The 25,501-nt window shown below is 47.0% G+C and overlaps 1 protein-coding gene across 3 annotated transcripts in view; it reads left to right on the top strand.

Annotated features, from left to right (window-relative positions):
• The window catches only part of LOC139260149 (STE20-like serine/threonine-protein kinase), a 146,895-nt gene that overhangs the window by 84,161 nt on the left and 37,233 nt on the right, over nt 1-25,501 (top strand). For all 3 annotated transcript variants that reach the window (XM_070876365.1, XM_070876364.1, XM_070876363.1), the window contains exons 4-11: nt 4,001-4,150; nt 4,930-5,002; nt 5,590-5,784; nt 9,302-9,383; nt 12,153-12,284; nt 14,007-15,350; nt 17,752-17,882; nt 23,030-23,153. In XM_070876365.1, coding sequence (XP_070732466.1) covers nt 4,001-4,150; nt 4,930-5,002; nt 5,590-5,784; nt 9,302-9,383; nt 12,153-12,284; nt 14,007-15,350; nt 17,752-17,882; nt 23,030-23,153 — 2,231 coding nt within the window. The remainder of the gene's footprint in view (nt 1-4,000; nt 4,151-4,929; nt 5,003-5,589; nt 5,785-9,301; nt 9,384-12,152; nt 12,285-14,006; nt 15,351-17,751; nt 17,883-23,029; nt 23,154-25,501) is intronic.

The following is a 25,501-nucleotide window of genomic DNA, read 5'->3' as shown; positions in this document are numbered from 1 at the left end:
AAATGACTGATGTATGTTTTAGGTTTGCTAGTGGCATTCAGGATTCAAAGTGGTAACTTGTGCACCGCTCCATCGTAGGAGACCTTTGCAGTAGCACTGCCGATTACAGGAATCAGTTCCTTTGTGTACCTTCTCAGTTTAGTGTGAATGGGAGTCGGGACTGGCTTGCTGCAACACAATTTATCGAAAGTCTTTTTGCTCATAATGGACTGGCTCGCGCCCGTGTCCAGCTCCATTGACAGCGGGAGTCCATTTAATTCAATCTTCAGCATTATCGGGGGACACTTTGTGGTAAATGTGTGCACCCCATATACCTCTGCCTCCTCGGTCTGAGGCTCAGGTTCGTTGTGATCTGCCATGGATCTGTCCTCCTTTGCAACATGGTGGTTTGCAGGATTAGGAGGGTTTGCAGCTCGCCTGCACGTACGTTGGAGATGTCCCATTGTTCCACAGCCCTTGCAAACGTATCCTTTGAAGCGGCATGAATGGAAACGATGATCACCCCCGCAGCGCCAACGAGGTGTTAATGGCCTAGCATTCATCACCATTGATGGTGGACTCGTGAGACATCTGCGGACGTGCAGCTGCAGGCATGTGAGGCCTGTCCTGTACATTACGATTCGAAAACAACATCACTTTGTTCACAGTACTTGTAGCAGCACTCGTGTGCTTAGAGATTTGCTTCGTATTGTCACTGGTGGTGATGAACGCCTGGACTATTGCTATGACTTTACTCCAAGGTTAGGGTCTCTACAGTCAAAAGTTTGCGAAGTATGGTTTCGTGGCCAATGCCAAGAACAAAGAAGTACCTGAGCATGTGCTCCAAATGTCCTTCAAACTCGCAATGTCCTGCAAGGCGTCTTAACTCGGCGACATAGCTCGCCACTTCCTGGCCTTCAGAACTCTTGCACGTGTAGAACCGGTACCTCGCCATCAGAACGCTTTCCTTTGGGTTAAGATGCTCCCGGACCAATGTGCACAAATCATAATACGATTTCTCTGTGGTTTTCGGTGGAGCAAGCAGATTTTTCATGAGACCATACATTGGTGCCCTGCAGACAGTGAGGAGAATCGCCCTTCGTTTGGCAGGGTTCGCTTCTCCTTCCAGCTCGTTGGCCACGAAAAATTAGTCGAGTCACTACACGAAGGTTTCCCAATCATCTCCCTCCGAAAATTTCTCCAGGATGCCCACTGTTCTCTGCATCGTTGTGGTGGGGTGCGATATCTGTATCTCGTCGCCAGTTGTAGTGTATGAATCAAGAGTCTGACCAGATACTGTGAGCTCAAAGTAAAGTGTGACTATAGTCTTTTATTGCAGGTCTCCAGAGTGCTTCTCCAGCCTGTGAGGCCTCCTTAAGTACAGGTGCTCCCAAGGGATTGTGGGATCCCTTGGGACTCCAGGGATGAACCCTCTGTGGTTAAACAAGGTATTTATAGGTTTACATATATAACAGTAGACACCTCAAAGTGCTGGAGAAGTACTACCAGCGCTGCCTCCGCAAGATCCTGCAAATCCACTGGGAGGACAGACACACCAATGTCGGTGTTCTCGATCAGGCCAACATCCCCAGCATCGAAGCACTGACCACCCTCGACCAACTCCGTTGGGTGGACCACATCATCCGCATGCCCGACACGAGACTCCCAAAGCAAGTGCTCTATTCGGAACTCCTACACGGCAAGCGAGCCCTAGGTAGGCAGAGGAAATGTTTCAAGGATGCCCTCAAAGCCTCCTTGATAAAGTGCAACATTCCTACCAGCACCTGGGAGTTCCTGACCCAAGACCACCCTAAGTGTGAAGGAAGAGCATCCGGGAGAGTGTTGAGCACCTCGAGTCTCGTCACCGAGAGCATGCAGAAAGCAAGCGCAGACACCAGAAGGAGCATGCAGCAAACCAGACTCCCCACCCACCCTTTCCTTCAACCACTGTCTGTCCCACCTGTGACAGAGATTGTAATTCCCGCATTGGACTCACTTTTAGAGTGGAAGCAAGTCTTCCTCAATTTCAAGGGACTGCCTGTGATGATGATGATCAGCCCTCTCTGTTCCCACATCAAAAAAACTCAAGCAAGTTAGTTTTCCTTATCCTGCTCTTAACCTTTTCCCTTATTTTCTCATTCTCATTTAATTTTTATATTATTCTTTAATCCTCATAGACCCTTCGTTAATTTTAATTGGTTTCTAACCTCTTTATTTATCCCTGGCATGCTGATGCTAGCAGTGCTTTTCCTTTTCATGGAATATACTTGCTCTGTACCTTTACAATCTCTTTTAAAAACATCCCACTGTTGCCCCCTGGTCCTGGGAGCCAATTCGCCCCTCCGCAGCCCGCCCCCCTCCCCCCATCCTCTCTTCCTCCCCTTCCCTCAACACACTCATCTTTCTGAAGCATGCCCTAATCCAGTTGTAGTTTGTGCATTTGCGCTTTCCCTTTGCACTTTGATCTTAAGCCTTATCCTATTGTGGCCATGACTCCCCAGGTGCTTACCCATTGAGCCCATCGACCTGATCTATTTCATTACTGAGAACCAGATCCAGAAACACCTCCCCCCTGCAGGTCAGCTCACTGGCTGCTCGAGGAGCAAGTCCTCGACACATTGCAGGAGGCCCATTCCCCTTTCTCCATTGATCCCGCTTTGTCCGAATCGATCGGAGCATCATTAAAATGACTGTTCGTTATTTCTACCCATCTCTCTAATCTAACAGCAGATTTCCTTTTCCATTACCGTGCCATAATTTGGAGGTGTGGAGTACACCCCTACCGATGTACTGAACCTGGAATGAAACATGCAAAGGATAGAGAGGCACAGGGCCGGAAATGCCTCCGAGTTACCTTTAAAATCCTCACCCATCCTAAATACAGAACTTGCAGTTCTGCTTGACACTTGTTCACCTTACCGTTATCAGGAATAGAACATAAGAAATAGGAGCAGGCGTTGGCCATTTGGCCCCTTGAGCCTGCTCCACCATTCAATAAGATCATGGCTGGTCTGATCATGGACTCAGCTCCACTTCCCTGCCCACTCCCCATAACTCTTTATTCCCTTATCGCTCAAAAATCTGTCCATCTCCACCTTAAATATATTCAATGACTCAGCCTCCACAGCTCTCTGGGGCAGAGAATTTCACAAATTCATGATCCTCTGAGAGAAGACATTTCTCCTCATCTCACTTTTAAATGGACGACCCCTTATTCTGAGACTATGTCCCCTAGTTCTAAATTTCCCCACGAGGGGAAACATCCTCTCTCATCTACCTTGTCGAGCCCCCTCATTATCTTATATGTTTTGATAAGATCACCTCTCAGTCTTCTGAACTCCAATGAATATAAGCCCAACCTACTCAACCTATCTTCATAAGTCAACCCCCTCATCTACGGAATCAAACTATTGAAACTTCTCTGAACAGCCTCCAATGCAAGTTTATCTTTCCTTAAATACGGAGACTAAAACTGTACGCAGTACTCTAGGTGTGGCCTCACCAATACCCTGTACAGTTGTAGCAGGACTTCTCTGCTTTTATACTCTATTCCCCTTGCAATAAAGGCCAACATTCCATTTGCCATCCTGATTACTTGCTGTACCTGCATACTAACTATTTGTGTTTCATGCACCCAGGTCCCTCTGTACTGCAGCATTTTGGTGTATTTTTTTGTGTGAGGGGATCGGGAACTGGGGAGGGGCGGGAAAACTCTTGAGTTCCAGAAAATAAATTTAGCCCAGATCACATTGAGTCACTGGCGGCGTCTGCCAACACGAGCCCATGCTGGCTCACTGGGGATCTCCTGTGGCAGGACAAAGGTACTGCAGCAAGACAGTCTCGTCACCAGAGGGAATGCAGTCCTTTTACACAGGTCACTCACGTTCAGAAATGGCTGAGACCCTCTTCACTGAGCAGGACTGCTTAGATAAGATACTGTCAGACTTTTTGGAATTATGATATTCAGTATAATCTTTGCCAGATTTACCCTCTTGCTGTTACACGACTTCTTGTGTTGCAGAATTGGAGCGGGCCCTGACAGAGCCTCAAATCCGTGTCATTTGCAAGCATACGCTGGAAGCTTTGAGCTACCTCCATGACAACAAGGTGATCCACCGGGACCTGAAGGCTGGGAATATCCTGCTCACCATGGACGGCGATGTCAAACTGGGTAAAGCCTCTGCTCTTCATCAGTAGCCATGTGACCGCCAGTGTCCTTAATGTAACAGTGTCAGAAAACACAGCTGGCCTGTAATGCTGTCTGAGATGCACAGCTGGTCAGGACATTATGGCCGCCTGCCTGATAATGGCTGCAGCATATTTCTGCAGAATTGCAAATATTATTAGAATGATGGCGGCTGGAGCCAGGGGCTGTGTGTACGGAGGCTAGGGGTGATGTTTACTGGAGCCGGGGGGCTGGGGGTGATGTTTACTGGCGCTGGGGGCTGGGGACCTGTAGCTTGTGTCACCCAGTGCCCACTGTCAGTTTACATAAGAAATAGGAGCAGGAGTGGGCAATTTGGCTCCTCGAGCCTGCTCCGCCATTCAATAAGATCATGGCTGATCTGTTCATGGACTCGGCTCTACTTCCTTGCCCGTTCCCCATAATCCTTTACTCCCCTATTGTTCAAAAATCTGTATCTCCACCTTAAATACATTCAATGACCCAACCTCCACAGCCCTCTGGGGCAGAGAATTTCAATGATTCACGACCCTCTGAGAGAAGAAATTCCTCCTCATCTCAGTTCTAAGTGGGCAACCCCTTATTCTGAAACTATGCCCCCTAGTTCTAGATTCCTCCACAAGGGGAAATGTCCTCTCTGCATCTACCTGCAGTGCCTGTTTTCCAGTATGTTTAATAAATTTGATGTGAGAAATGTGCCTGTGCAGGCCCAGAATCAGTGGCCCAGGAATCAGGGTGAGTCACAGTCCTTTCTTTGTGTATTGCAGCTGATTTTGGGGTCTCAGCAAAGAACAGCAGGACAATGCAACGGAGGGACTCCTTTATCGGGACCCCTTACTGGTAAGATGTGGCTTTTGCTGCTGTGCTTGTACATTGTGATGGCCCTGTGGTATTTATCAGTCAGTGCCTGTTTCCCTGTGTGTTGGGTGTATGTACTAGGTATTTATTAGCAACAACAGCTTGCATTTATATAGCGCCTTTAACATAGGAAAACATCCCAAGGGGCTTCACAGGAGTAGAAATCAGTCATAATTTGACACAGCCACATAAGGAGATATTAGGGCAGAGTCAAAGAGGTAGGTTTTAAGGACTTCTTAAAGAAGGAAAGAGAGACGGACAGGTTTAGTGAGAGAATTCCAGAGCTTAGTGCCGAGGCAGCTGAAGGCACGGCCACCAATGGTGGAGCAATTAAATTGGGGATGGTTAAGAGGCCAGAATTGGAGGAGTGCAGAGATCCTGGCGAGTTGTGGGGCTGGAGGAGGTTACAGAGATAGAAAGGGTGTAAGTCCATGAAGGGATTTGAAAACAAGGGTAACTCCATGTCTATTCCCCAGTGTGGGACTGTATGTACTGGGTATCAGTCAGTATCTATTACCCAGTGTGTTGCCTCAGACAGGGAGTGACTTCTTGTCCCTGTGTTTGTCCAGGATGGCCCCTGAAGTGGTGATGTGCGAGACGTCGAAAGACAGACCGTACGATTACAAGGCGGATATCTGGTCGCTGGGTGTCACGCTGATTGAGATGGCCCAGATGGAGCCTCCCCACCATGAGCTGAACCCGATGAGAGTACTGCTGAAAATTGCTAAAGCCGACCCACCTACCCTGGCACAGCCGTCCCGATGGTAAGTGTCTTCACACACATGTTGCAGAATCCCTGTCAATGCAAAGTGATCTGTTTTTTGTTTAATATCTCCTGATCTTGGTAAATATTCCATCCAGAACCATCGTGTAGTTTGAAGTTGTGCACGAATTAGACCTGCGCTGTTCTAGCAGTGGGACCAGAGCCACCCGAATTCCAGAATAATCCCACTTCAATTGTGTACATTGTCAGAACATCCTGTTCACTTCCACTCTCCCTGTACTCCTCTGGCACCTTCTTTATGCAACTCACCTTGTTCCAACCCACCTGTCTCTCCTTTTAAAATCTTCCTTGTCTATCACCTCCCAAACCCTACCCTGAGTTTTACACTTGGTCACTCAACCAGAAAACACCAGGACTGGTTTGATGAGAATGATCAGGAGATCCAAGAACTAACAGATTGCAAGCGCAGAGCATTTTTGAGCCACAAGCAACAACCCAACTCGAGAGCAGCAAAGCAACATTACAGACGGCTCAGGACTGAGGTCCAACAAAAATCCCGGGACCTAAAGAACAGGTGGTGGATGGAGAAAGGACAGGAGATACAACAACTGGCCGACAGCCACGATATGCGAGGATTCTTCATCATAGTCAAGGCCACCTATGGTCCAAACTCCCAAGGCCCCGCCCCACTGCTGGCCAAGAACGGGGAAACGCTTATCAAGGACACTGAGACTGTCGGCCCACTGGAAGGAGCACTTTGAAGATCTCTTCAATCGAGACTCTGCCTTTGACTCGAGTGTTCTCGACTCCATCCCGCAGCATGCGATCCGCCACCACCTCAGTGAAGCTCCAACGTTGCACGGTAGGAAAAGCTATAAAACAGCTCAAGAATAACAAGGCTACGGGAGCGGATGGAATCCCTGGTGAGGTGCTAAAGTATGGCGGAGAAATGCTGTTGGCGCGGATACATGACCTCATCTCTCTCATCTGGAGGGAGGAGAGCATGCCGGGAGAACTCGGATGTAGTGATCGTGACCATCTTTAAAAAAGGGGACAAATCTGACTGCGGCAACTACAGGGGAATCTCCCTGCTATCAGCCACTGGAAAAGTTGTCGCTAGAGTTCTCCTCAATCGTCTTCTCCCTGTGGCCGAGGAACTCCTCCTGGAGTCACAGTGCGGACATACATGGGATTACATCGGATATATGGCACAGAAACGGACCATTCGGTCCAAACAGTCCATGCCGACGTTCATGCTCCACTCGAGCCTCCTCCCGTCTTTCTTCATTTAACTCTGACAGCATAACCCTCTATTCCCTTCTCCCTCATATGCTTGTCTAGCTTCCCCTTAAATGCATCTATACTATTAGCTTCAACTACTCCCTGTGGTAGCGAGTTCCACATTCTCAACACTCTCTGGGTAAAGACGTTTTTTCCTGAATTCCCTATTTGATTTCTTGATGACGATCTTACATTGATGGCCTCTAGTTATGCTCTTCCTTACAAGTAGAAACTTTTCCTGTGTCCACGCTATCAAAACCTTTCATCATTTTAAAGACCTCTATTAGGTCACCCCTCAGCCACCTTTTTTCAAATGAAGAGAGATCCAGCCTGTTCATCCTTTCCTGATATATACACCCTCGCATTTCTGATATCACCCTTGTAAGTCTTCTCTGGACCTTCTCCAGTGCCTCTATATCCCTTTTTATAATATGGCGAGCAGAACTGTATGCAGTGTGGTATAACCAAGGTTCGGTACAAGTTTAGCATAACTTCACTACTTTTCAATTCTATCCCTCTAGAAATAAACCCTAGTGCCTGGTTTGCTTTTTTATGGCCTTATTAACCTGTATTGCTACTTATAGTGATTTGTGTATTTCATTCCGAGATCCCTTTGTTCCTCTACCCCACCCAGGCTCTCACCCTCTAAGTAATAAGTGACCTCCCTATTCTTCCCTGCGATATCCTTCCTCCATTCCTCTCTTAGCTGCTTCACTGGTGATAAGAACATAAGAACATCAGAAATAGGAACAGGAATAGGCCATACGACCCCTCGAGCCTGCTCCACCATTCAATAAGATCATGGCTGATCTGATCATGGACTCTGCTCCACCTCCCTGCCCGCTCCTCATAACCCCTTATTCCCTTATCGTTTAAGAAACTGTTTATTTCTGTCTTAAATTTATTCAATGTTCCGGCTTCCACAGCTCTCTGAGGCAGCGAATTCCACAGATTTACAACCCTCAGAGAAGAAATTTCTCCTCATCTCAGTTTTAAATGGGAAACCCCTTATTCTAAGATCATGCCCCCTAGCTCTAGTCTCCCCCATCAGTGGAAACATCCTCTCTGCATCCACCTTGTCAAGCCCCCTCATAATCTTCTCGGAACTGCCTCCAAAGCAAATATATCCTTTCGGAAATATGGAAACCAAAACTGCACGCAGTATTCCAGGTGTGGCCTCACCAATACCCTGTATAACTGTAGCAAGACTTCCCTGTTTTTATACTCCATCCCCTTTGCAATAAAGTCCAAGATTCTATTGACCTTCCTGATCACTTGCTGTACCTGCATACTAACCTTTTGTGTTTCATGCACAAGTATCCCCTGATTCCTCACCCTTGATGATTTCACTCTCATCTCCACTACCTTATCCTTTGGATTTACCACCCTAAACCTCTCCTTCCATATCAACTGTCTTACCAAAAAACACAGCCACCCTCTCGACATTGCCATCTGCCATAGCCTCTTTACTCACCTGGTTTCGATCACTGATGAGCGATTCTGGGACTGCCCTGGGAGCCCTTGATGGCACAGTGTGGAGGGAGCTTTACTCTGTATCTAACCCGTGCTGTACCTCTGAGCTTTACTCTGTATACAGTGATGTTTTCTACCGCATCCCTGCTATAATTGGAACAGTGGCTGTTGAGAGAATGAATGTGGTGTTTTTAACGTGAGTGTTGTTCTGACCCGTGAGGTGGAACCGAGCATACACAGTTTTCATCTATTGCTTGGCTCAGTTAGGAGATTTGTCATCTGAGCCAGAAGGCCATGGGTTCAAGCCCCATTCCAGAACTTCACCACACAGTCTAGGCTGCACTAATGGAGTCCTGAGGGAGTGCTGCATTTACAGATACCGCCGAGGCTCTACTTACCTGTTCAAATGTTGAAGAGCTCATGGCACTAGTGGAAGCAGAGCAGGGGAGTTGAATGATCATTACTAAACCAGCATCACTCAAACAGATGAACTGGTCAATTGTTGGAAACTCTCACCATGTCAGTCAGCATCTGTGGAGAGAACAGACAAGGTTATGCTTCATGTGTAACCTTTCGTCAGAGCCGGGTATCAGATGCTGCCTGACCTGAGTGTTTCCATTTTCTGTTCTTATTTCCTGTTCTCAGTCGCTTCAGCTTTGGCTTTTTATGAACATTTGCCTATTGCTGTTTGAGGGATCTCACAGTTGCCTACATTACAGCACTGGGCATGTTTCTGAGAGATGTGACCAGATGCTCGATTAGTCTTTTATATTCTATCTCATGGCTGCTGTTCCTCACCGCAGGTCTCCTGAGTTTAGTGATTTCCTGAGGAAGGCGGTGGAGAAGAACGTAGAGGTGAGGTGGTCAAGCCAGCAGCTGCTACAGGTGAGCAAGTAGACCCTGTTTGATGGGCACTGAGTGGGTAACAGCTTCACATTGTGACCTGCAGAGGGGGCTGAACAAACCAATACTGTGATCCATCCCGATTAATAAATACACAATCATAAGGAGCGGAGATCTGACACTTGTAGACTAACAAAACTTGGAAGTATGGTGAACAGTGGGGAGGATAGTGATAGATTCCAAGAAGACATAGACAGGCTGGTGAAATGGGCGGTCACGTGGCAGATGAAACTTAATGCAGTAAAATGCAAAGTGATACATTTTAGTAGGAAGAACGAGGAGAGGCAATATAAACTAAATGGTACAATCCTAAACTGGCTGCATGAACAGAGAGACCTGGTGTATATGTGCACAAATCATTGAAGGTGGCAGAGCAAGTTGAGAAAGTGGTTAAGTAAGCATATGGGATCCTGGGCTTTATAAACCGAGGCGTTGAGTACAAAAGCAAGGAAATGATGATGAACCTTTATAAAACACTGGTTCGGCCTCAACTGGAGTAGTGTGTCCAATTCTGGGCACCGAACTTTAGGAAGGACGTGAAGTCCTTAGAGAGGGTGCAGAAAAGATTTACAAGAATGGTTCCAGGGATGAGGGACTTCAGTTACGTGGATAGACTGGAGAAGCTGGGGTTGTTTTCCTTGGAACAGAGAAGGTTGAGAGGAGATTTGAAAAAGGTGTTCAAAGTCATGAGGGGTCTGGACAGAGTAGATAGAGAGAAACTGTTCCATTGGTGGAAGGGTTAGAACCAGATTCAAGGTGATTGGCAGAAGAACCAAAGGCAACATGAGGAAAACCTTTTTTACGCAGATTCCGTGGTTAGGATCTGGAATGCGCTGCCTGAAAGGACGATGGAGGCAGACTCAATCGTGGCTTTCAAAAAGGAGTTGGATAAGTACCTGAAGGAAAACAATTTGCAGGTCTGCGGGAAAAGGGCGGGGGAGTGGGACTGGCTAAGGTGCTCTGTAGAGAGCCGGCACGGGCCGAATGGTCTCCTTCTGTGCTGTAACCATTCTATAACACTGAGCAGTTCAGATTATAAATACCTAACTATAAGGGGCCTTGGTTTAGCGTCTCATCTGAAAGACGGCACCACTGACTTTGCAGCACTCTCTGTGACAGCCTGGATTATGGGCTCAAGTCTCCAGAGTGAGGTTTAAGCTCGCGACCTTCTGACTCTGAGGAGAGAGTGCTAGCACTGAGCCATGTTGTGAACCTTGACCCTATCAGCAGGTCATTCATTAGTGGAGCAGCATCATATGTGAGCCTATTCCTGGCCTCGGTTGGCCTCCACACCCACACTTTCTTGCAGTTGAAAGTGAAGTGAAGAGTGGGATTTCTGGTTATTTTACCAATCACTAACTCAGGAATGCTGAGGCCAACTGTGTCCTAATGCAGCTCAGCTGACTCAGCGCAGGCTAAGGATGGAGACTGGAGTCTTCCTGAGTGCCACGTTGTGCAGTGCATTTACCCATCGAGTGACTGGGGCAAGCCTGAATATCCAGTTGTGTTCTGGTTCCAAGTGAGCTTGACGGGCCTGTCTGAGTTTACAGGCCACTCATTCTGTGCAACAGCTGCTTTCTATATCCGAACAGTCAGTCAGTCAGAGAGTGCAGACTTAGAAATCGAGGAGAAACAGCTGAAGGGGAGAGAGCAGGAGCTGCTTTGAGGTGTCTCCGTTCTCTTATACGAAGATCATCAGAAAAATAGCAGCTTCATGTCTGTCGGACTATGCTGTTTCAGCCTAAAGCCCCATGCATCTGTGAGTATAGGTCAGAGCATGTTTGTTAGGTGCTTGTGGTGTGTGTACCTGTGCTGGGATTAGAGTCTCGGTGTGTGTTTTGGCAGTCTAACCCCTTGGTGCTGAGAATCTGCACCATGTCCATTAAACAATGTAATGTGCAGAAAGGCTCCCAGTACGAGTTCCTGTGTCAGCTCCTCAGAGTTTTAGTTCAATAAAATGATCTGGAATCAGTCCCACCCCACTAACCCTATCCTAGCCCTGATCTGGAATCAGTCCCACAACACGAACTCTATCCTAGCGTTGATCTGGAATCAGTCCCACTCCACGAACCCTATCCTAGCCCTGATCCGGAATCAGTCCCACTCCACTAACCCAATCCTAGCCCTGATCCGGAGTTAGTTTTGATTAGTCAGTCCGCCCTGATCTGGAGTCTGTTCTGATTGGTCAGTTTGCCCCTAGCTGAAAGGTTTTGTTGTCTGATGGCCACAAAACCTGAAAGTTCAAGAAATAGTTGTGGAATTGCAGTGCAGATCCATCACCATCTGAATAGATAGATGAACATTCAGGGCGGGGCCCAGTCTGAAAAAGAGTCCTGCCCGAGACTTTAACCATTCGATGCTGGTGTGCCAGCTCTGCATTTCCTGTTGTATGTCAGATTTCCAGTATTCCTGTGGGTTTGCAGAGGTAAAGAGCCTCTTTGCTGCGGCCCAACTTCAGGTCATGTTTTACGTCACTTAGTGTAAGTGGTGCACGAGCCCCTTGAGAATCCTTCTCGAGAGAGAGAGAGCGCTGTAGAGCCTTGACTTCTCAACCAAGGGTTTCTGTCGCGAACTGCACTGCTTCCAAGCACACTGCCTGGTGCAGTTACAGCACAGTGACATAGGCTGCACCTAACTTCGTTGCAGATCTCTGGCCTTGGACAAAAAGCTGAGAACAGGGAGAGGCACTGTGTAATGTACTGTGCGTGTCTGTGAGTTTTTGTTCCTAAGTCTGCTCCTCTTTCTGTGCAGCACCCATTTGTGGTGAATGTTACCAGCAATAAGCCAGTGAGGGAGCTGATTGCAGAAGCAAAGGCCGAGGTAACGGAAGAGATTGAGGAGAGCAAGGAGGATGAAGAGGAGGAGGATTCAGAAAATGCAGCAGTGAGTATCAGATATACCTCCCCAGCACATTGATGTGCAATAATTGGGAGTTTGGCTGGTACAATAATGGTTAGCTTGCTTGATTCACAGCTTGGTGTCCATAGGCTCCAGTCTAGAGTCTTGCCAGCTAAACCTACTCACCCATATCAGCAGCTCCACTGGTTCTCAACCAGGTCACTGAGTGATCAGCCTTGAGCTGAATGGAGGGCACCATGCAGGTCCCGGTATGATGCATGAAACAACAAGCAGACCTGCACCAAGCCATAGAGCACGATGACACCCTGTGGGTGCAGCATGTCTGCTTAAATCCACCGAGTGGCAGAAGTGTTGAATCACAGTGGGTGCTGTGTGCTATTTGCTCATGTATTTGGTAAGTAATTGTGGGGGGAAGGGCTGGAATAGGAATAACTCGGTGCAGTCACTATCCAGTGGATGTGGGTTGCAGTGACCCTGGCCATGATCCAGTGGGTGTGGGAGATGGGCTGCAGTGGCCCTAATCACGATCCAGTGGGTGTAGGGTGAGTGGGAAGGGCTGCAGTGGTTCTGGCCACGATCCATTGGGTATAGGGGGGAGGAGGGGGGAAGGGCTGCCAGTGACCCTGGTCACGATCCAGTGAGTGTGGGGTGAGGGGGAAGGGCTGCAGTGGTTCTGGCCACGATCCAGTGGGGGGAAAAGGTTTGCAGTGGCCCTTCGTTGGGCGAAAAGCTTGTGGATATTCGTCATCCAGGTTCAAACGGTCCTTTGGGTAAATTATTAAAGGGTTGCTGTAACCCAGCGGGACTGATGTCAGGAAATCCTTCTTCACACAAAGCGCAATCGGCACATGGAATGGACATGGATAGGAACGTAGGAACAGGAGGCCATTCAGCCCCTCGAGCCTGCTCTACCATTCAGTTACATCATGGCTGATCTGTATGTACCTCTTTCCATTTACCCGCCTTTGCTGCATATCCCTCGATACCCTTACCCAACAACAATCTATCGACCTCAGTCTGGAAAGCTCCAATTGTTCCCCAGCATCCACAGTCTTTTGGCGATGAGAGTTCCAGTCTTCCACTGACCCTTGTGTGTAGGGGAGTGGAGGCAAAAACCCTGGAATTATTTAAGGAACGTCTGGATGCTGAAAAGTGGGGTACAGTAGATTCTTTCAGGATAAAGTGAGTTGGATGGGCCAAATGGCCTTCCTCATCATGCAAAGGTGAGCCTGCCTCTTTCCCCTGAATGCACCATGATATTAAAAGAAGGGCCATCTTTCATTCCTTCATTAATTAGGTGCCGCAATGGAAAAGCTAATGCGCGGTGGACAACCTCTGACGGGCTCAACAGCCTTTTCTCAACACCTCTTTTCCTCTGCTGTTATTAGCAGTGTGCAGACTGCTAATGTTAATATCTAGTGACTCCACTAGATGCCTTTACCCACCAGGGGACATCCTTCTCTCCTTGTGCTTCCCCCAACACCATCTACTAGTTGAGATGGTGAGCAAGTAACCCCTGCCAATGTTGCTCTGTACTGTTGCCTCAGCTAATACAGACTCTCTGCGTATGAATGGCAGTCCTGTGTGTGTACTTTTTATCTTCTATTGTGAACTTGGCGTTAGACTGTCATTGCTTCATGGATACAACTAGCTATGAATAAAACTGTGAATTTAACAGACTGCACTGGTATAACTGTGGACTGGAATTACACAACAAAAGAGGCTTATGCTGTTGTTTTTCCCTAGGCTCTGCCAGGACATAACCGTGCCCCGTCAGATATCAGCACAGCCAGCTCCGAGGACGAGAAACTTTCCCAGTCTCCCTCAATCCTCGAGTCTGTGTCTGAGAAAATGGAGACAGAGACTGCAGAGGAAAACGCAGACAAGGTCAGTGATAAGCTGTCAGACGAGGGGATTGGTACCAGCGAAGGGGAGAAGCCCGATAGCGACAGGCTGATGGAGAACAATGCTTCCGACACCAGTAATGAAGAGGTGCCAGCAGGCAGCGGGGACCTGTACACCGAGGCTGGGAAACCTGCACCTTTCGAGGAGAAACCCAAGGCAGAGGAGTCGAGGGCAGAGACCCCGGGAGCTGAGGGGGTCCCTAAACAACCTCTGAAGGATGGTGAGGTACATGAGGATGTTACAGAACCTGAAAAGGGAAAAGAGACAGAGCCAGAGGTGGAAAAACAAAATGCAAGTGCAGAGGAAAAGAAACTGGCAGAGCCAAACGCAGCGGAGGCTGAGGGAGAGAACGCAGCGGAGGCTGAGGGAGAGAACGCAGCGGAGGCTGAGGGAGAGAACGCAGCGGAGGCTGAGGGAGAGAACGCAGCGGAGGCTGAGGGAGAGAACGCAGCGGAGGCTGAGGGAGAGAACGCAACAGCGAACACTAACCCCCCAGAGCCCTGTTCTGTGACAGAGCCCGAGAAAGGTGAGCAAGGTGAGGACGAAGCAGTGAAAGAAGCTGCCATTGTAACCGAGGAGATCAACGTCAAACCGAGTGCGAGTGTGACTGAAGCCACACCGGAAACCAGTGCTGGGGAGAGAGAGCAGGAGCCGGCAGAGCAGGAGCCGGCAGAGCAGGAGCCAGCAGAGCTGACTGTAAACACTCCCGCACTTCCTAATGAAGAAACAAAGCAGGAGGAACAGGCCAAGGAGGCATCCGCAACGCAGCCAGTGGAAGGCGAAGGAGTTCCTGGGGTGGAGACTATAACTGAATATGGTGTAAAAGCAGATGGCACTTTAGAGACCGAGAGTGAGGCCAAGGTACCACCTGAAACTAGCCCTTCCCCAGCGGGGATGATCGTGAGCGCAGAGTTAAACGAGACACAAGGTGCCGCATCTTACAATGCGAAGGAAGCTGAGAGTGTGAGTCAAGGGGACACAATGATCACTGAAATCAGTGTCACCACAGAGGAGATGAAGGAAAACGTGGAACCTGCTGCTCAATCTAAGAGCTCGGGTAAAGAGAAAGAGAGAGATGCCGACTCTGGGAGTGGGTCAATGGCAGACAACAGCAGCATCGACCTAAACCTGTCCATATCCAGCTTCCTGTCCCGCAACAAGGAGACCGGATCCATATCGCTCCAGGTAACAGCTCCAGTTCAGGAGCAGACCACACACACTTTCTTTCTTACTGATTCTCAGGTTGTGGGCAAGGCCGATATTTATTGCCTATCACCACTTGCCCTCGAGAAGGTGGTGCTGGGACTTTATTTAAATTTAGATTGGTTTGGTTGAAGAAGGCCCTTCAGCTGTTTGATCCCATATTTTCACAATACCAACCCTCCCCTCCCCCCATTACAGCTTTAACATTCAGCTGAATAGGAAGATGGGACCTCAGGCTAAATTCTCATCCAAGTGACAGCACCACCAATATCGCAACACTCCCTTATTGCATTGGTGTGTCACCACAGACTGCACTCCAGTCCTGGCGTGGGTCTCGATCCACAACCTATTGACCCATGGGCCTTACTCTGAGTGCGGTGACTGTACCTGTTACAGTTTCGCGGGTTTTGCACCAACGAGTCTCTAGTTATACGTCACTAGTCGTTGCCATAAATGGACTCTGCATCCCCTGTGATCCAGATTACTGCCCAAGGGATAAAAACATAGAACCCTCGCCCGGTAAAGCAATGCCTCGATTTCAAAATTCTCATCCTTATTTTCAAATCCCTCCGTGGCTTTGCCCCTCCCGACCTCTGTAATTTCCTTCAGCAACCCCCCCCCCCCCCCACCCCCCAAGATGTCTGCGCTCCTCTAATTCTGCCCTCTTGAGCATTCCTGATTATAATCGCTCAACCATTGGTGGCCGTGCCTTCTGTTGCCTAAGCCCCAAGCTCCAGAACTCCCTGCCTAAACCTCTCCGCCTCTCTACCTCTCTTTCCTCCTTCAAGGCGCTCCTTAAAACCTACCTCTTTGACCAAGCTTTAGGTCACCTGCGGTAATCTCTACTTATGCGGCTCGGTGCCAAATTGTTTTATCTCAACACTCCTATGAAGTGTTTTGGGACGTTTCACTACGTTAAAGGCACTATATAAATACACGTTGTTGCTGCCTGTACTGAGATACAGGCTGTTCAGCACATCAAGCCTGTGCTGTGTTCTTTTCCACATGAGTCATCTGCCTGGCCCTGACCCAACCCAGGGACGTGTTCATTTGCATAGCAGGGATGGTACCTGTGCCATTATCACTCTGCAATCGATTGTCACAAGAAAAACAATCTTATGGGCCCCACTTCCACCATGCAGACGGACTTTGCATAGGGAGCAAGTGAGAGGGAAGTGGTGGCCGGTAGCAAATGACATTCTGCCAGTCCCCTTCCTCTTATAACGTCAGTACAGGACAGGTAAATAAGCACCGTGGGATGTTTTTCCTATGTTAAAGGTGCTATATAAATGCAAGTTGTTGTGATTCAGACTATGGGCTAGAAATTCTGTTGCATCCCGTTTGGGGTGATAACTTTTGAGAAGGAGAAAATTTTCGGCGGGTGATGATCCTTTTTTCATCCCGGGAACTTCAGCTTTAGTGCTCCAAGAGGGAAGTGGAGCGCCAAATCAAGCACCATCACGCCTGCGAGCGCTGAAGTTTGTGAGAGGGGCGGTATCGGCAGAGTGCTGAACAATGTTCAGTGCAGCGTTGCCGTCATCACAGGCTCCTTCCCTTGCTGAAAGGGAAGGGCCAATGCTGGGCCAATGAGTCATCACGCAGCAAGGCGCCGTCAAAAACCATCAGCAAGCACCAGACTGGTGCGAAGAATAAAGTTTGCCCTACTTGACCATCACTGCCTTTAAATATCGCTCCCCGCGCAGACAGCCAAGGCGACAGTGTCTCCTGTTGCTGACGCCCAGCAATGCTGCAGGGGGCGGTAGCGAATATCACATCCGGGGCGGTAACGGGGCATAAGAGAGCGAAGCTGGAAGCGTTAGTACCAGAGTAAAACCGCCAAGGAAGTTCGTGGGCTTCGGTGAATTTGCCGCGGCCGGTCGATAACCCCTTAGTGCCCCCCGCAGGCGCCAACATAAGGCGCAAAGCAGCCTAATTTCTATGTATTTCTATGAATTTTGAAAACAGACAGAAATTCTTTAATAATTACCTGATTATCACTTCTGTGTGATTGACGAAAAGGTAAACATTTTAATTAATATTACCTGTCAGTCAGAGAGAATTTCCTCACCTTTATTTCAATTATGTTTTTCAAATTAAGAAACAAATGAGTTGGATTTTGAAAGCATACAGTGAAGCTGTAACTATCATCACTATTCCGTTGATAGTAATTAGAATGTTTACATTTTCTTGCAATGAGACAGACAGAGATATTTCTCCAAGGAACCAGGAATTCATGTGGCATTGTACAAGGCTGTGAGCATGCATTTGAGGCAGTGTGGGGGTGTAAGTGTGGCAGTAGACAGTCAGTACATGTACTTGAGCAGACTATCAGTACAGGTACTGCTGCGTTTCACTCACTCCTTTCTTTCTGTATTTGTGTCAGGAAATGAGGCAGCAGAAAAAGACACTGAAGAAAACCCGTAAATTTATGGTAGATGGTGTGGAGGTAAGAGTGACCACGTCAAAAATCGTTACTGATAATGACAAAAACAATGAAGAAATGAGGTACCTCAGGTAAGAGACCGCTCTCTGCTCATTTTTGCTTAATGCTAACAGTGACTTGTGCCAGTTTTATGAAGTGTTTCACAGGAACCACCTTGAGATGATTTTGTGTTTGAAATAAATGTATTTCTAAATCTGGATCAGGATTATCCCTCAGTGAGGGTCCAACATGAAATGGTGTTTGTGGCAGCATTTGAATTCCTTGTATTTTTATAACCCAGTGGTTTCACAGTGGTTTCCTCATAAGCAAGCTTATCCACCGATATCAGGACATTGTACCTTCCTGTAATCTGCCCTTGCAGGCTTTTGTGACCTGAAGATTAATAATTTATTTAATTACTTCCAGGAATGTACTTCCTCGCTTAAGGAAAGACCTGTGCTTAAAGAGCACCTTATTACCTCTCGGATGTGTTTCATGTACAGTGAATTAGTTTGAATTGTGGTGACCTTTAATTTACATAAATGCAATTCCATATTTACAATGGATATTAAACTCAGACTGGAATTTTTCAACTACCAAAGTTATAAAAATACTGTGAGTGCAACATATTAAACATAAATACAACAGGAAGTTCTGTACCAAGCCTGTTACCCTTTGTAAGACAATCTCAGCCATAAAAAGAAAGTTTCTGACACTTGTTGGAAATTGCAAATGCTGCCTGTTATCCGCCCTCACTGGTTTCAGAACTGGCATATTGATTTGAAGCATAACGAGAAGAATTAAAAGTAGGACTATAGCATGCGGCCTCTCGAGTCTGCTCCACCATTCAATAAGATCATAGAAACATAGAAACATAGAAAATAGGTGCAGGAGTAGGCCATTCGGCCCTTCTAGCCTGCACCGCCATTCAATGAGTTCATGGCTGAACATTCAACTTCAGTACCCCATTCCTGCTTTCTCGCCATACCCCTTGATCCCCCTAGCAGTAAGGACCTCATCTAACTCCTTTTTGAATATATTTAGTGAATTGGCCTCAACAACTTTCTGTGGTAGAGAATTCCACAGGTTCACCACTCTCTGGGTGAAGAAGTTCCTCCGCATCTCGGTCCTAAATGGCTTACCCCTTATCCTTAGACTGTGACCCCTGGTTCTGGACTTCCCCAACATTGGGAACATTCTTCCTGCATCTAACCTGTCTAACCCCGTCAGAATTTTATATGTTTCTATGAGGTCCCCTCTCATTCTTCTGAACTCCAGTGAATACAAGCCCAGTTGATCCAGTCTTTCTTGATAGGTCAGTCCCGCCATCCCGGGAATCAGTCTGATGAACCTTCGCTGCACTCCCTCAATAGCAAGAATGTCCTTCCTCAGGTTAGGAGACCAAAACTGTACACAATACTCCAGGTGTGGCCTCACCAATGCCCTGTACAACTGTAGCAACACCTCCCTGCCCCTGTACTCAAATCCCCTTGCTATGAAGGCCAACATGCCATTTGCTTTCTTAACCGCCTGCTGCACCTGCATGCCAACCTTCAATGACTGATGTACCATGACACCCAGGTCTCTTTGCACCTCCCCTTTTCCTAATCTGTCACCATTCAGATAATAGTCTGTCTCTCTGTTTTTACCACCAAAGTGGATAACCTCACATTTATCCACATTATACTTCATCTGCCATGCATTTGCCCACTCACCTAACCTATCCAAGTCGCTCTGCAGCCTCACAGCATCCTCCTCGCAGCTCACACTGCCACCCAACTTAGTGTCATCCGCAAATTTGGAGATACTACATTTAATCCCCTCATCTAAATCATTAATGTACAGCGTAAACAGCTGGGGCCCCAGCACAGAACCTTGCGGTACCCCACTAGTCACTGCCTGCCATTCTGAAAAGTACCCATTTACTCCTACTCTTTGCTTCCTGTCTGACAACCAGTTCTCAATCCATGTCAGTACACTACCCCCAATCCCATGTGCTCTAACTTTGCACATCAATCTCTTGTGTGGGACCTTGTCGAACGCCTTCTGAAAGTCCAAATATACCACATCAACTGGTTCTCCCTTATCCACTCTACTGGAAACATCCTCAAAAAATTCCAGAAGATTTGTCAAGCATGATTTCCCTTTCACAAATCCATGCTGACTTGGACCTATCATGTCACCTCTTTCCAAATGCACTGCTATGACATCCTTAATAATTGATTCCATCATTTTACCCACTACCGATGTCAGGCTGACCGGTCTATAATTCCCTGTTTTCTCTCTCCCTCCTTTTTTAAAAAGTGGGGTTACATTGGCTACCCTCCACTCCATAGGAACTGATCCAGAGTCAATGGAATGTTGGAAAATGACTGTCAACGCATCCACTATTTCCAAGGCCACCTCCTTAAGTACTCTGGGATGCAGTCCATCAGGCCCTGGGGATTTATCGGCCTTCAATCCCATCAGTTTCCCCAACACAATTTCCCGGCTAATAAGGATTTCCCTCAGTTCCTTCTCCTTACTAGACCCCCCGACCCCTTTTATAACCGGAAGGTTGTTCGTGTCCTCCTTCGTGAATACCGAACCAAAGTACTTGTTCAATTGGTCCGCCATTTCTTTGTTCCCCGTTATGACTTCCCCTGATTCTGACTGCAGGGGACCTACATTTGTCTTTACTAACCTTTTTCTCTTTACATATCTATAGAAACTTTTGCAATCTGTCTTAATGTTCCCTGCAAGCTTCTTCTCATACTCCATTTTCCCTGCCCTAATCAAACCCTTTGTCCTCCTCTGCTGAGTTCTAAATTTCTCCCAGTCCCCAGGTTCGCTGCTATTTCTGGCCAATTTGTATGCCACTTCCTTGGCTTTAATACTATCCCTGATTTCCCTTGATAGCCACGGTTGAGCCACCTTCCCTTTTTTATTTCTATGCCAGACAGGAATGTACAATTGTTGTAGTTCATCCATGCGGTCTCTAAATGTCTGCCATTGCCCATCCACAGTCAACCCCTTAAGTATCATTCGCCAATCCATCTCAGCCAATTCACGCCTCATACCTTCAAAGTTAGCCTTCTTTAAGTTCTGGACCATGGTCTCCGAATTAACTGTTTCATTCTCCATCCTAATGCAGAATTCCACCATATTATGGTCACTCTTCCCCAAGGGGCCTCGCACAACGAGATTGCTAATTAATCCTTTCTCATTACATAACACCCAGTCTAAGATGGCCTCCCCCCTAGTTGGTTCCTCGACATATTGGTCTAAAAAACCATCCCTTATGCACTCCAGAAAATCCTCCTCCACCGTATTGCTTCCAGTTTGGTTAGCCCAATCTATGTGCATATTAAAGTCACCCATTATAACTGCTGCACCTTTATTGCACGCACCCCTAATTTCCTGTTTGATGCCCTCCCCAACATCACTACTACTGTTTGGAGGTCTGTACACAACTCCCACTAACGTTTTTTGCCCTTTGGTGTCCTGCAGCTCTACCCATATAGATTCCACATCATCCAAGCTAATGTCCTTCCTAACTATTGCCTTAATCTCCTCCTTAACCAGCAATGCTACCCCACCTCCTTTTCCTTTTATTCTATCCTTCCTGAATGTTGAATACCCCTGGATGTTGAGTTCCCAGCCCTGCTCATCCTGGAGCCACGTCTCCGTAATCCCAATCACATCATATTTGTTAACATCTATTTGCACAGTTAATTCATCCACCTTATTGCGGATACTCCTTGCATTAAGACACAAAGCCTTTAGGCTTGTTTTTTTAACACCCTCTGTCCTTTTAGAATTTTGCTGTACAATGGCCCTTTTTGTTCTTTGCCTTGGGTTTCTCTGCCCTCCACTTTTCCTCATCTCCTTTCTGTCTTTTGTTTTTGCCTCCTTTTTGTTTCCCTCTATCTCCCTGCATTGGTTCCCATCCCCCTGCCATATTAGTTTAACTCCTCCCCAACAGCACTAGCAAACACTCCCCCGAGGACATTGGTTCCGATTCTGCCCAGGTGCAGACCGTCCAGATTGTACTGGTCCCACCTCCCCCAGAACCGGTTCCAATGCCCCAGGAATTTGAATCCCTCCCTGCTGCACCATTGCTCAAGCCACGTATTCATCTGAGCTATCCTGCGATTCCTACTCTGACTAGCACGTGGCACTGGTAGCAATCCCGAGATTACTACTTTTGAGGTCCTACTTTTTAATTTAGCTCCTAGCTCCTTAAATTCATTTCGTAGGAACTCATCCCTTTTTTTACCTATGTCATTGGTACCAACGTGCACCACGACAACTGGCTGTTCTCCCTCCCTTTTTAGAATGTCCTCCACCCGCTCCGAGACATCCTTGACCCTTGCACCAGGGAGGCAACATACCATCCTGGAGTCTCGGTTGCGGCCGCAGAAACGCCTATCTATTCCCCTTACAATTGAATCCCCTATCACTATCGCTCTTCCACTCTTTTTCCTGCCCTCCTGTGCAACCTCAACTCCACTTTCCCGCCCGATCCCTATATCCCTTGGTTCCCTTAGAGTCCTAAAATCTATCCAAAAACATATACACATAACTCACACAGGAAATAAAACATACCAAAATGTAGAAAACGCAGAGCTAAAGCGAACACCCACTTTCCACCTATTAATTCTTTTGAAGTCAGGTTTGAGATGAATGTAATATATTTAAATATTACAATTGATAATGCAATATCTAAACAGAAATGCGAGGATGGAACTCAATAACATTCGCATGAGACAATCAGCAGGAAAGTACATTCATGCCTGCTAAGATTCAAATCCCATTAACGAGTTTGTTAGTTGAATTGTAACCAGACGTTGACAATGATTCAAGAATTATCTTCCAATTACTGGAAACCGCTGTTCCCCACGTTGCAGCCATTAGCAATTTAAATCACAAAACCAAAGGGAATTAGTGTAAAAGACACTGTCTGCTTCTTCAACTAAAACTGAATCTGAACATTTTTAAACTTGTGGGGGTTTGGATTTCGCCGATCGCCATTGATTCTATGGAGCTGGAGGCTGCAGGCGGCATCAGCTCTTGACCTGACGCTGCAGCCAGATCTCTCCCACAAGCTCCACCCCAAGATTTGTTAAGGGCTAGATGTTGATGCCTGCAACCTCTGATTTTCCGGATTTGTAGTTTTTGTGTCTATCTCTGTGTTGGAAGAGTAGTCTCTCTGGATGTCAGCGTGCCTCGGTGCTGAGTCTCCTCTCCCCCTGTGCAGACGCCAGGAGCTGCGTGAACTGCGGCTGCTTCAGAAGGAGGAGCAACGCACACAGCAGCAACTCAGCAACAAGCTGCAGCAGCAACGTGAGCAGACCTTCCGCCGCTTCGAGCAGGAGATGACGGTGAGTCCAGCAATCTGCAGGTCGTGTGATCAACGAGGGCCTCCCTCTCTATAACAGCAGAGAAGCAGCATAGCTCAAGTGGCTGCCCTGTTTATAAAGGGAATGTGTGGGGCGGGGGGGGCAGCCATTTGTAAGGCAAATGTGGGTGGGTCCATCTGTTTGTGAGGGGAATATGGGGGGGTAAGGGGGGGACACAATCATGTCTGCAGTGAGAACATCGGTAGAACCATCCCAATTGTAGAAACATGGAGATTTTAACATGGAAGGAGGCCATTCGCCCCTTCTTACCTGTGCTAAATGTAGGTACCTCTTGTAAACTGATTTTCCCCAACTCATTTTCCTGTTCGTGCCCCAAACTAACCCCAATTTTCTGCAGAAATGTTTTGTTTGTTCTGTACCTTTTCAACTGCTATAATTGGTCTAACATTAATCACCATTTGTGGTAAAGGATTCCACATTCCAATAACTCTTTGTAGAAAAAGTTGCTTCTAATATCCCCCTTTATCTAGTGCTCATCTCGAGATCACGGCCATTTGACTACCAATGGAAATAGTCTCCCTGTGTTGACTTTGCCTATCCTTTGAACATCTTTATCATATCCTCCTCGATCGTTTCAGTTTGAGAAAATACAATCCAATTTGGACCAGCCTTTCCCCATAACTCCAACCACTCATTCTTGGTATCATCCTGGTAAATGTGCGGGGATATATTCTCAAGGACTCTTGTATCCTTTCTATAATGAGGAGACCAAAACTACACACAGTATTCCTATTGTGGGCTAACTATTGTTTTGTATAGAGTCGCCATCTCTTTGCTTTTGTGTTTAATCCCTGTCAATATAAGAACATAAGAAATAGGACTAGATCCTTCCAGCCTGCTCTGCTATTCAAAAGATTATGGCTGATCTTTGACCTCAACTCTACTTTCCCACCAATCCCCATATCCCTCGATTCCCTTAGAGTCTAAGAATCTGTCAATCTCAGCCTTAAATATACTCAACGACTGAGCATCCACAGCCCTCTGGGGTAGAGAATTCCAAAGATTCGCCACCCTCTTGAGTGAAGAAATTTCTCCTCCTCATGGTCCTAAATCGCCAACCCCTTACCCTGAGACTATGCCCCCTAGTTCTAGTCTCTCCAGCCAGGGGGAAACAACCTCTCAGTATCTATCCTGTCAATCCCCCTCAGAATCTTCTGTTTTAATAGTACCTCTCATTCTTCAAAACTCCAAAAGAGTATAGGCCCATTCTACACAATCTCTCCTCATAGGAACCCTCTCATCCTAGGAATCAATCTTATGAACCTATGTTGCACCCTCTCTGAGGCAACTATATCCTTCCTTAGATAAGGAGACCAAAACAGTGCACAGTACTCCAGATGTGGTCTCACCAAGGCCCTGTACAATTCCAGCAAGACTTCCTTAATCTTGTACTCCAACCCCCTTTAAATAAAGGCCAACATACTATTTGCCTTCACAATTGCTTGCTGTACCTGCATGTTAACTTTTTGTGTTTCGTGTACAAGGACACCCAAATCTCTCTGAACACCAACATTTCATAGTTTTTCACCATTTAAAAAATGTTCTGTTTTTCTGTTCTTCCGACCGAAGTGAATAGCCTCACATTTTCCCACATTATACTCCATCTGCCAACTTCTTGCCCACTCACTTAGCCTATCTCTGTCCCTTTGCAGACTCTTTGTGTTCTCCTCACAGCTTACTGTCCCACCTAACTTTGTATCATCAGCAAACTTGGATACATTACATCGGTCCCTTCATTCTAAGCCGTTGTTATGGATTGTAATATAAATTTTATCCGACACCTTGAACCTTTTGTTCCTTCACGGCATTGAGAAATTGACTTTTTATTGTTTATTCCTAAAATGTATTTCCTCACATTCTTCTGTGTTGAATGATGTTTGCCCCTTTCCTGCCCATCCTCCTAGTTGTTATCTATCTCAGTTATTTGTGCTGTTCAGGTCTTCTGCATTCTCACTTTCAGAAAAGTTTGATATCGGCCCCTTTATGTCCAAGCCCAGATAACTTGTATATATGGAGACCAGCAGTGGTCCGAACACTAATCCTGGGTCCCCCACCTGCCAGTCTGAGAAACTGCCATAATGCAAACCATTCGCTCTCTGCCCATTTCCCCAGCTGTATTTTCCCTTCCCTATTTATGACAAATGAAATTTCTTACGCAGGAAGTTCGCTCCTCTTCCCTCTTTTTGTTTTTATTTGTAGATTATGAGATTTCTCACAGCTCTCACTTTTATGTATCGTACCTTTCGTTTTGTTGTCTGCTTTTATCATTCTCTATTTCAGCCTAATGTAACTGTTCACTCACCAGTCAG

This window comes from Pristiophorus japonicus, chromosome 3 (assembly GCF_044704955.1).
Source record: "Pristiophorus japonicus isolate sPriJap1 chromosome 3, sPriJap1.hap1, whole genome shotgun sequence".
Taxonomy (NCBI): Eukaryota; Metazoa; Chordata; class Chondrichthyes; family Pristiophoridae; genus Pristiophorus; species Pristiophorus japonicus.
The sequence above is the reverse complement of the archived record's forward strand: the minus strand, read 5'-3'. Positions and strand labels throughout refer to the sequence as shown.